Genomic DNA, 11,945 nt, shown 5'->3' with positions numbered 1-11,945 from the left:
TTCCAGGCCGCAGGGGCAGGGCGTCACCCGGGGCAGCAGAACCAGCGTTGTGAGGGGACAGTTCCAAGCACGGTTCTGAGAAACACCAGCTTCCCTCTGGGGCTCTGGCTCCTTGCAGCCAGGCTGGGCCCAAGGCTCCTGAGGATTCCCCACAGCAGAACAGGCTCTGCCCGCCCACTCCTGTCCCCACCGGGACACCAGAATGTGTCCTGCCTGGTGGCCTTCTGCTTTTTCTTTTTTTAAGTTACTAATAGTACGCTGACATTGATTGATCCCCACTAGAAACCTGACCGAGTTCAGCCAGCATGGCAGGGTGGTGTCGGCATGCTGGAGGGCTGTCCTGGAGCAGAGCGGGAGCCCCGCCTTGCTCCCTAACCACCGCCGCACTCTGCTGCCAACGCCTCAGCTGTTCCCGCAGGCAGGCCTCCGCAGGCAGGCCTCCGCAGCCGCCCTGCCGTCTGTGAGCCACCTGTGATTAAACATATCTGCACTTTAGTCAGCACTGTCGTCCTGTCGCAATGAGAAAAACCACTGCTCGGCGACCAGGTCTGTGTGAACGCGAGGTGGGGACCAAACGTGGCTCGAGCTTACAGTGGATTCCACAAGCTGGCTGCATGGTTTCAATCCCAGACCCATTGACTTGTAAAACACACTGGGCACGTGTGCATGTGTGCTCGAAGTCCTGGGGGAGAACAGGTTGCAATGCGGCCCTCTCCCTTGGGGAGTGTCTGCACTTCTTCCTCTGAGTACATGAACCCAGTGGCAAATAATTTTCAAAAAGCCAGAGGGTGTGCCTGAACCAGAGAGAGAGCACCCGGGCGCCTGGTCACGCCGCACTCCTGTCCCGTCCGGGCCCTGGGCCCTCACACACGTGAGTCCCAGCTGGTGAGGCTGGGCTTTGAACCGTGGTTGGCCGTGTGGGCTGTGGCCCCTCTACACAACACGTTACTGGGCGCTGCAGGCTTGCCGGTATGGTTTACTGTCAGCTGCGGGCGGTTCCTGTAGACCATCCCCCTTTAAACGCACCGCAGGCGCCCTGTTTTGAGCAGCACAGAGGGCTCTCGGATGATCTCAGTTCACAGGTCATCATCAAAGTCCTCCCCAGTTGTAAAAAGGTCACATAGCCGTACAGATGGGGGCCTCGGTGCCCCCTGGACTAAGGGCGTGCCCTCTGCTCCGGGAAGCTGGACAGCAGGGGGCCTGCTGAGGTGGCCTTCTCTCGGGCCCCAGGCCCCAGGGGTGCTTTGCTCGGGCAGTGCAGGGCTGGCTGGCTGGAGACCCCTTGGCGATGGTCTTCGCTCTCTGTCCACATGTGGGCTGTTGCCAGGTGGCAGCGGCGGGGCCTGTTGAAAAGCTGTGGCCTTACTGCTGGGCAGGATGCACAGGGCCGCCCTGAGGACCGCAGAGCCCTGGGGGCTGTGACCTGCAGAGTCCCGGAGGCAGGGGCTGCTGCCCTGCAGCCCCATCACAGTCAGGCCCGCACAGCCCTGGAAGGGAAGGTGAGGGCACCGTGCCCGCTGAGGGGCTGGGCCCGCTGCCGCTGCCTGCCACTGGCTCTGCTGGTCCTGAGGGTGAGGACGTGCCAGCTCGTGCTGGGGACGGCCTTGGACCCTTCCCTTTTGCCAGAGGGCAGGTGCGCTCCCCAGAGAGAGAGAGAGCGAGAGAGAGAGCGAGAGAGCACCTCCCACTGGGAATGGCCGCGCCACAGCCCCAGCTCCTCCATCTCCCCCAGGGTTGTGGCACGCACACATATGCACCTGACATAGTTCTCAAGCTGCAGCTCTGGGATTCGAACCGTGCGGTTCCGGCCACCTGGACCACCGGGTCACAGCCTGGTCCACCTCTGATTCTGTGGCTTAGCAGAGCCACGCCAGTAAGGGACCTCAACCCAGATTGCCCACACATTCCACGACCAGGCTTTCTAGAAAAGACAAGGGACTCATCCCTGGAAGCTGAGAGTGGGTCAGGGACGTCTGAAGAGAGGGTGCGCAGGAAGGCCTGGGACTCCACAGGTTGTGGCTGCCACCACCTGCTCGGTCCCAGCCAGAGGACAGCGTCCCTAGGGCTGGCTGTACTTGGGGGTGACCCACGTGCTGGGACACAGGCTGGTCCCGGCCACGGCTTCGGTGCCGCTCAGCACATGGGCCTAGGGGGCCTCGCTAGCGGGGTGGCGCCATGCCTGTGCTGGAGACGCCCCCACACTGTGCTTGGCATTGACACGGCAGGGTCAAGGGCCGGCCTTGGCCTCAGCACAGGGACCCGGCCTGGGACAAGGACGGCAGGAAGTGCTTCCTTGGAAACGCATGGGGCCACCCTGCCCTGAGTCTGCATGAGTTCGCAGCAGGGGAGAGGGTGGAGCTGGGTGTGAGCGGGGAAGGGAGCTGACTTCAGAGAGCGGCCTTGGGTATAAGCCCCCTACGCCTTCGCTGCTGACAAAACGCTAACGGACCCGCATCCAGTGGCCACGGCCCTCGCCACCAACCTGGGGTGCCCAGGCGACCTCCGCGTCACCGCCGTCCTGGGCTTCATGGCCACGTGCAGAAGGCGTGCTCTGGCCCCGCTTCCTGGCAGAGGGAACACGTCAACAGCCCTTCACCAAACGGCCCCCACCCCCCAGCCAGGGGACGCACTAATCCCTTACAGCACTGGGGGCTACTCGGCTCCAGCCTGGCCTCCAGGGACAGGCTGTCCACGGCCCTGGCTCCCCCGGGCGGCGTCTGCACAGCTCACTGAGAAGCACGGGGGCGGGGGGGCAAACGCCGGACAGACCAGCTCTCGCTGCTGCGGCTGCAGGCCCGGGCCCACGGGTGCTGGCTGCTCTGCCAGTCCTGCCCGTATGTCCTTCCCCGAGAGCCTCGTCCAGGGTGCCCACACTGGCACCTGCCCAGTCCTCCCCCTGGCCCAGGCGGGCTGTCCGCCACATGGCACCAAGGGGCTCATCAGCCACCGTCCTCCGGGGTCAGGGCGGGTGCCGGACACAGGCGGGGCTAAGGCCGCGGGCGGGAGCACCTTTTTCTAGGCAGGTTTTGATGGAAGGCGGGGCCCGGCTTCCCCGTGCTGGGCGACGGCTGTCTGGGGGAGCACGCTCCGTCCAGCCCCTGCCCACAGTCGTCTTCCAGGTACTTCAGCCAGCGGCTCTCTGGGGGCGGCCGCGTCTCCTGCAGGAAAGGGAGAGGCTGGTTCTGAGCTGCGACACAGACGTCCGCGGGAAGCCCCAGCCCCGTCTTTTTTCTAAAGGCGGTCGCTAGCGGTGTGCCTGCCAGAGTGAGAGGACGCGCCCCATGGGGCACGGCCACCCCACTCTCTCCTTTTGGGATTGTGGGTGCGCACTCACACATGCCCGGCGTGCTCCTCGAGCTGTGAGGCTTGGGAACTGAACCATGTAGTCGGCTGTGTGGGATCCAGCTGTCTACACCACCACGCCACCGCTGGCCCACCAGCCCAACTCACCCTAGGTCTTGGGCTCCGTGGCTACCTCGTCACCAGGAAAGGCGATCTGGGGACGCGGGCACTCAGACAGCAGTGGGGCCTCGCTCGGCGGAGCCCGCCCCCAGCATGACTGCTGGAGAGTCAGCGATCCCAGCGCTCCTCACGGCGCTCAGGGTGACAGCGAACGCCACCCACACCAGAAGGGGGTGCCACCTGCCTGCCCCAGGAGCGGAGCGATGTCCGTGCTAACCAGAGGCGGGGAGAGCACCCCTCGGGGATGGCCACATGTTACCCCTCCGTCCTCCTCTCGGGGCTCTGGACACACATGCACACGCGCCTGATGCTTTTTTTTTTTTTTTTTTGAGAGTTTTTTGCTACAGGGCCCGTGCACTCACCAGAAAGACAGAGACAGAGAGCAATAAATCACCCCCAGGGGGGACGGTCACACCACAATCCCTTCTCCTCTGTTCTCCTCTCGGGATCTTGGGCGCACACGCACACGTGCCCGGCGTGAGTTTTAAGCCACTGGGTCCAGGACTTGAACTGCGGTCGACTACATGGGAGTCCAGCGACACAGCCATTACGCTAACTGCTGGTCCCCCGTGCCTGGTGTTTTTTAAGCCACTGGATTCAGAACTTGACCGCACAGCCAGGTGGGATCTTGCTACCTTAACCACCATGCCACCCGGCTGGGCCTCCACAGTTACTTTTAAACTACGAGGAAACCATAGAGTGACAGAGAGCAATATAAGCAGAAGCCTGAGGACGCAGAGTGTTTCTTACAACAGGAGTGATTCCCAGTCTGGCCCGCTGAGGGGCCAGAAGCAGGGACACAAGACACGGGGCAGCTGCCGTCGGCGCCCTGTTCACGGCAGTCACGAGACCGAGAGCTGAGGGTGTTGTGGGCAGACCGTGAGCCGCGGCGGCACTACCCTGCAGGACACGCTGCTGTGCCCGGGGCAGTGGGATGTGCCGACGGCCCCTAGCATGCTCGCTCCCGCTCGCTCTGCCCACCCGGCCTGCTCCAGCCTTTTCCCGGTTCCACACACGGGCCCCTGGGGGTCCCGGCTAGAGCACTGGCAGCCTGCAGCAGGGGCGCGTGGGCACTTTGCATTGGCACCCTCCCGGGGCAGAGCGCACAGGGCACAAAGGCCGAGCCCTGCTCATTAGGCTTCTCCCCGCAGAAAGGAGCCGTCCTCACGGGGCACCCCAGCGTTCTGCGGGGTGAGCCCCCTTATGAGGGACGGGCCCACTTTTGTTTCCTTGTGGCTTTAAGCCAAGAGCCTGCCGCTCGGTGGACAGTCGCATTTGTTGGTCACACAGCTGAGGAGTGGAGCCCCTCGCGTTAGCCCAGCCCGGGGTGGGGACAGAGGGTCTGCTGACCTGCAAACGTGCACCTGCCTGCAGAGAGCCTGTGCCTTCTTCCTCGCTGGCACCGACGGGCGCTTCCGGAGACCTCGGGGGAAGATCGCACGTGTCATGTGCACGGTGACCGGGAAGATGAAGGCTGAGGGATGCAGGGGTGTGACAGCACAGAGCACAGGGGCTGGGCCTTAGGGACCTCCCACCTTTACCAGACGGGCTGGTAAGGCCCGCTCAACAGGAAATGGGGTGGGATGACCAGATGACAGTGAGCTGTGACACCCTGCAGGACTGACGCACACAGAAGGTTCTGGGCTTGAGTTCAGAGACTCCCGTGTGCTGGGCACAGCCCTGACCCAGAGCTGGCTGAGGCCGTTGGGGGTGCTGTCTCTCCACTCTCACTCGTGGAGAGACAAAGAAATCTTTATGAAAACAGGAAGCACGACAAGGGCAGAGGGCGGCCTTCACCACACCCCGGCCCTGGCTGTGTGTGGCTGTGTCTGTGCCCACACCCTGGGTGACCGCACGGTGGCCCTGTGCACGTGCCCGTCCGGGGGCTGGCCTGAGAGCACCGTGCCAGCCTCCCAGCACGTCCCTCCCCGCAGCCACGGCGTGGCCCCGTGACAGGCCGTGCGTCTTCACAGCTGTGCTAGCCCCGCCTTTCGGAGACAGCATCTTCTGAGTTTGATCTCGAGGGACCCGTGGGCCTCGGCCAGCTTTTCTGCCCTTCCCGCGAAGCCACTGCCATGAGGCGTGCACAGGTCGGGCTGCAGAAGCCTCCGTCGAAACCGTGCTGGCAAATCTCGTCTCTGCGTTTCTTTTTTTTTTTTTCTTTCTTTTTTTTTTTTTTTGGAGAGATTTTCACTGTAGGGCGCGTGCGCTCGCCAGACAGACAGAGAGAGACATAGAGACAGAAAGCGAGAAATCACCCCCCAGGGGGGATGGTCACGCCGCAATCCCTTCTCCTCCATTCTCCTCTCAGGATCTTGGGCACGCACGCACATGCGCCCGGCATGAGTTTTAAGCCACCGGGTCCGGGATGTGAACCACGGTCGACTACGTGGGAGTCCAGCGACATAGCCATTACGCTAACTGCTGGTTCCCATCTGCGTTTCTTTTTTAAAAAATAATTTTTAAGAATTATTTAATTTTATTTATTATTGTTTTTCTTCTTTTTTTTGAGAGATTTTTGCTATAGGGCATGTGTGCTTGCTAGGAAGACAGAGAGACAGAAAGCGAGAAATCACCCCCCAGGGGGGATGGTCACGCCGCAATCCCTTCTCCTCCATTCTCCTCTCGGGATCTTGGGCACGCACGCACACGCGCCCAGCGTTGAGTTTAAGTCACCGGGTCCAGGATTCGAACCACGGTCGACTACGTGGGAGTTCAGCGACATAGACATTGCTGGTCTCTATTATTACTGCTTTTCAATTTTTAGCAGAGACAGAGTGAGAGAGAGAGAAAGAGAGAAAGCAAGCCGCCAGGTCCGGGACTCAAACCGCAGTCACTGTGTGTGAGAGTCCAGTGCTTTCACCGCCATGCCACCTGCTAGCCTGTGTTACTATAATACATACATTTTAGGATTAGCTTGTTGATTTCTTAAAAAAAAAAAAAAAAAGCCAGGGCCCAGCAGATGGCATGGTAGTTACATTGCTGAACTCTCACTTTCCGTTCCCTCTGTGTTTCTCTCTGGTCAAATAAAAAAAGAAAAAAGGAAGTCAATGCTGGGTACGTGTGCATGCGTGCCTGAGGTCCCAGGACTGTGGAGGAGAGACCGCGGTGTGGTCGCGCCCTGGGGAGATTCCTCACTGCCTGTCTCTGCCTCTCTCTAGCCGGTGTGGTCGTGCCTTTGGGGAGATTCCTCACTGCCTGTCTCTGCCTCTCTCTAGCCAGTGCACACGCCCTAAGGCAAAAGTCTCCCAAAAAGCCTGCTGGGATTTTGATTGACATTACGTTGACTCTAGTGATCACTTAAAGATGAATAACCATCTTAATAACACTGATTTTTCCAACACACGAACATGTTCTCTTAATTTAAATATTCAATTTCTCTGAAGTTCTGTAATTTTTATGAGCAGTTCTTGCATTTTTGTTGCATTTATCCGTAAGAATTTCATTTATTTTTTATTTTTTAAATTTTTTTTGAGAGGTTTTCGCTATAGGGCGCGTGCGCTTGCCAGACAGACAGAGAGACATAACAAAAGAAAGAGAGACACGAAGAGACAGAAAGCGAGAAATCACCCCCCAGGGGGGATGGTCACACCGCAATCCCTTCTCTTCCATTCTCCCCTCGGGATCTTGGGCACACACGCACACGCGCCCAGTGTAAGTTTAAGCCACTGGGTCTGGGATGTGAACCGCGGTCGGCTATGTGGGAGTCCAGCAACATAGCCATTACGCTAACTGCTGGTTACCAAGAATTTCACTTTTGATTCTCTTTTAAGTGGTATCTGAGTTTCAAACCCTTTTTCTGACTGCTCTCTGTACTGTGAAAGTCCAATCCAGTTCTGTATGTCGCCCTCGTCCGCGTTAGATCTCGCTGCATTGCCTTGTAGTTCCAGTAGCCTCCTTCCAGATTTGTTAGGGTTTCCTACACGCAGTCGTGCTGTTTGCAAATCAAACGGTGGTTTATTTGGTTTGGGTTCCACTGTGTTTCCTGAACCCGATTGTTCAGTCTTTGACAGGAGAGTGCTCCAATCTTGCTCATTCACACAGCCTGCCCACTCTCTTCAGCTCCTCTCACTGGGCCTCTCTGAACCTTCCATGCCTCTCGGCTTATCCGCACACTTTGTACCTCTTAATATTCCTGTGTTGTACTGTGAATTTCTTCAGATAATCTTCCCTTTCAGTAATTCTCTCTTGTGCTGCATTTAATCTGTGATACCTGTCCACTGAATTGTTCATTTCAATGATTATACTTTTGACAAACTCTATTTTAGACATACCCAGCTATTTTTAAAATGTCCATCATATGGGCCAGCCCATGGCATAGTGGCTACAGTGGCCAGATTCCATATGGCCTACTGTGTGGTTTGAGTTCCAGACCTGGCAGCCTGAGAAACATGCTGGGTGCATGTGTGTGCGTGTGCCTAAACTCCCAAAAGGAGGGAGAGATGGGGGAGAAGGGATTGCAGTGTGACTATTCCCCATAGAGGGTATTTCTTTCACTTCCCCTCTCTCTCTGGTGAACACATGTAAATTTAAAAAAAAGAAAAGTCCATCACAGCATCAGCCCCCTAGGTTTTGCTAACTACGTTAAACACACAATGTTATACTCTGAAGCATCAGGCTCCTAGGTTTTGCTAACTACGTTAAACACACAATGTTATACTCTGAAGCCCTTTGTTGGTCCTGCTTTTCTGCTGTTTCTGCTGTCTTTTGCTCATGGTGGCATATTTCCTTCAGTGTGTAAGTATTTATGACTTAATTCTGAGTATATGCCACCCAGAACTTAATTCATGGGAATTCTTTGAGGCCCAACTTGAAAACATGTTGCTCCAGAGATAAGCTGTATTTACTTCTGTTTCCTGGAACAACTGAAAAATAAGTTCTCAGCTTGAGGCTTTTCTCACATCGCATGGAGCAGGCTGGAAACCGCGTGGCTTCTCTGCGTCTCCCAAGCCTAGGAGCGCTATCTCTTCTTCTTCGGGCTGTGCTGAGGCCAACGCCCACAGGCTCCCTCTCGCGGAATGGGGGTACTTCCACTCCTTGGTACACTGAGGGTGTGGTCCTGGGCACTGAGCTCCTGAGGCGGTCCCCGCTGACCTGTTACCCTGACCAGGCCCAGGGCTTCGTCTCCAGGCCCCTGCCCCCTCCCTGGTGTCTTAGCCAAGGCTCCAGAGCACCAGGCTCAATCCCGCAGCAGTTCCGGCGCATTCACTTAGGATTCTGCTTTTACTTCAATCTCAGGCTCAGAGAACCCCTTCCTTCCTTGCCAGCTCATTGTACATAGAGAAGAGTGTAGTCACCATCTTCGGTTATTTCCAGGAAAAGGACTACTCAGGGTGCTTAACTCACCATTCTGTAAGACTCAGAGGTTTAACGAGTTTTTCCATTGTATACTGCCACTCTAATCAAGATGAAAATGGCAAGTGGGGGCCCGCAGGTGGCATGGTGGTTAAGGTGCTGGACTCCCACATGGCCGACTGTGGTTTGGGTCCTGGACCTGGTGGCTTGCTTTCTCACTGCACCCCATACCTCCAACCTCATCTCTCTCTGGTGAGCACATGTGCCCTATTGCAAACTGATTAAGTAAGTAACGAAGTAATCCTTATTTTTATTTTTATTTATTTTGGCCGACTGTGGTTTGGGTCCTGGACCTGGTGGCTTGCTTTCTCACTGCACCCCATACCTCCAACCTCATCTCTCTCTGGTGAGCACATGTGCCCTACTGCAAACTGATTAAGTAAGAATCAAAGTAATCCTTATTTAAAAACAGAACAACGGGACACAATGGCAGGCCCCAAAGTAATCATACCTGAACGACATCTCTGCGACCTCTCCCTGTAGTAGGTTTAATTTCTGGACGTGGCGTCTACAGTCGGCACCAGAACCTTCACCGTACGCCTGAGAAACAAAGACACAAATATTTACACGCTCACGCCCACACACCCACGCACACATGCCACGTTCACAGAGTGTTGGCACAGTGCTGGGAAGCAGGGCCATCTGGGACGCAGCAGAGGGAGGGCAGGGCTGTGCTCTGTGAGGTCCAGGGACCCCTGACGGGCACCGCCAGTCACAGACCAGGCTCCGGGACTGAGTTTAGGACTACCTGGCTGCCTCGCTAGCGCCCTGACCTCTACCTATCAAAGCCAAGTTCAAGTCGACACCCGACATCGAATGGTCGCCCCATGAGTGAAAAGATCATAAATAAGAATTGCAAAGAAAACGAAGTGATACTCCTTTCACTGATACTCAAAGGCAAATGGGGTACTTTTTCCTACTCAGTAGTCATTCGTTCAAACAAACAATACCCCTTCAGCAGCTGCCACACGCCCGGTCCTGGTCCAGTGTGGACAGAACTTGCCACCACGGTGCTTGGCTCCAGGGGAGAGGAGACCCTAAACACAGCCTGCCAGGGGCACCTGTGCTCCCAGCATGGCAGGGCAGAGGGCGGGTGGAGGACAGAGCACGATTTCACACAGGCGGGCCACTGAGAACGTGACATCTGAGCACAATGGCAAGGCAGGAGGAGCGAGCCACGCGGTCGGGTCGGGGGACGGCAGAGGCAATGTCGTGCAAATGGCCACAGCCGTGAGCCCAGCATTTCGGAAGGACAGTGAGGGCCAGCGGGGCTGGAGCCAGGCGGTTGAAGACAGCAGGCGGTAGATTTGTCAAAGAATTGTTTATTTTCAGGCCGGCAGGTGGCGTGGTGCTCAGGGGAGCTGGACTCCCACATGGCAGACCTGGTGGCTTGCTTGCTCGCTTTCCTTCTCTCTTGCTCTCGCTTACTCTGTCCCTCTTGACCAGAGAAAGCGAGAAAGCATACATATATATGTGTGTGTGTATGTGTGTGTGTGTGTGTGTGTGTGTGTGTGTGTGTTTTTTTTTTTGGGGCTGTGTGTGTGTGTGTATTTAATTTTGGAGCCAGCAGGTGGCATGGTGGTTGGGGCAGACTGCCACATGGCTGACAGCAGTTCAAGTCCTGGAGCTAGCGACTTGAGACTCACACCAGGCAGGGGATTCTGCAAGGGGAATAGGGGTGAAGGCATGGATTGTGGTGTGGCCAGCCTCCTGTCAGGTTCTCTCACTTTCCCTCACTGTTTCACTCTCTCTTGGATAAGTGCTCGTGCCCTATGACAAAGGCCTTGGGGGAAAATTATTATTTATTTAATTTTATTATTTATTCATTAATTTTTTTTTTTTTTTTTTTTACTATAGGGCATGTGTGCTCACCAAAGAGAGAGGGGGGAAGTAAGAAAGCAAGCCACCAAGTCTGGGACTCGAACCACAGTTGGCCATGTGGGAGTCTCACGCTTCAACCACTAAGCTACCTGCTGGCCCCTGGGAGTAGGACTTGAAAGTGAGGCCCCGCCACTGCTGGGGTCAGCTGTGGCCACGAGGCCTGCTTCGCTATGGCCACTGTGATGTTCTAGGGTGGTTAAGGGAGCCCGCTCTTACGTGGCCAACTGTGGTTGGAATCCTGGCCCTGGCAGCTTGAAAAACATACTCTGCTTTTCGAACACGGGCCCTCCATTTTCATTTTGCTCTGGGTGCCCAGAAGTGTCAGCTGGCCTGCCTAGAGGTTCCCGGGTTCTGCTCTAACCTGGAAGGTCTGAGAAGAGGAGGCATGGGGCCGGCGCACTGTACGGACACTCTGCTGCAGTCGTGGGGACGCGGCTCAGCAGGGAATACTGCCCACCCGGGGCGAGGAGTGCGGAGGCTCAGACCTTGGAAGGAGGGGTCCACTCCAGGTCTGTCCTGAAGCGAGGGTCGGGGAGTGTGCCCACAGCTGGACGTAGGGTGTGAGTGAAAAACAGGTGCAGGCCACTGCAGGGTTTTAGTTCAAGGGGCTTGTCCTGTCCTGTAGGGGGAGAGGTTTGCGGGGCGATCGGCTTCCGTCTGAAGTCTGGGGTGCCTCACAGACACCTAGAAGCAGGCAGAGCCAGGGTGGCACGCATGGCTTGGGGCCAGCCGGGTCTGAGCTGTGCACGGTCAGCAGTGACACTCCTGTCCCCAGTCACCAGGGAATAGGTGCAGGCAGAAAGGTTGGAGAGCTGGATCTAGAACATTCCATTGTAGAGGCAGAGAGATGAGGGACACTGGCATGGAGGACCGAGGGGGCCCAGAACGGGCCGGCCTGGAAGTCCGCGCGAAGCACGTTTCGAGGAGGCAGTGACAGGCTGACAGAGCCACCAGGAGCGCCCCGTGGTCTGGCGACAAGGAGACCATGGCCAGCTCAGGTGCGGGCGGCCGGAGTGGACAGCTGGGAGCACGGTCCTGTGGGACACAGTGAGGATGCAGGAGGGATGGGCCGGCAACCCGAGTGCTCGCCCAGGCCTGGAGGAGCTGGCGAGGGTGCACTCCTGCGCCGCAGAGGCTGAGCGGATGGCCTGGTCTCCCGCGTGGGCACACCACCAGGTCCTTGTCGGCCTCGGTCAGCATGGCCGGAGACCAGGCCTGTCCAGGGACACAGCTGCCCTGGGGCGCCC

At 57.2% G+C, this 11,945-nt stretch overlaps 1 protein-coding gene across 3 annotated transcripts in view; it reads right to left on the bottom strand.

Moving 5' to 3' along the window:
- Positions 1-219: 219 nt before the first annotated feature.
- MRNIP (MRN complex interacting protein) overlaps positions 220-11,945 on the bottom strand; it is a 14,219-nt gene continuing 2,493 nt past the window's right edge. The window contains exons 2-6 of one of the 3 annotated variants that reach the window (XM_014587475.2): positions 9,269-9,357; positions 4,813-4,936; positions 3,010-3,158; positions 2,483-2,564; positions 220-1,343 (exon numbers count right to left, since the gene is read on the bottom strand). In XM_014587475.2, the coding sequence (XP_014442961.1) occupies positions 1,077-1,343; positions 2,483-2,564; positions 3,010-3,158; positions 4,813-4,936; positions 9,269-9,357 (711 nt within the window). In that variant the 3' untranslated portion in view covers positions 220-1,076. The remainder of the gene's footprint in view (positions 1,344-2,482; positions 2,565-3,009; positions 3,159-4,812; positions 4,937-9,268; positions 9,358-11,945) is intronic. The other 2 variants (XM_014587476.2, XM_027771451.1) reach the window with 2 other exon arrangements.

Source organism: Tupaia chinensis, unplaced genomic scaffold (assembly GCF_000334495.1).
Source record: "Tupaia chinensis unplaced genomic scaffold, TupChi_1.0 Scaffold000214_1, whole genome shotgun sequence".
In the NCBI taxonomy this organism is placed as follows: domain Eukaryota; kingdom Metazoa; phylum Chordata; class Mammalia; order Scandentia; family Tupaiidae; genus Tupaia; species Tupaia belangeri.
This window is presented reverse-complemented; position numbering and strand designations above follow the sequence as displayed.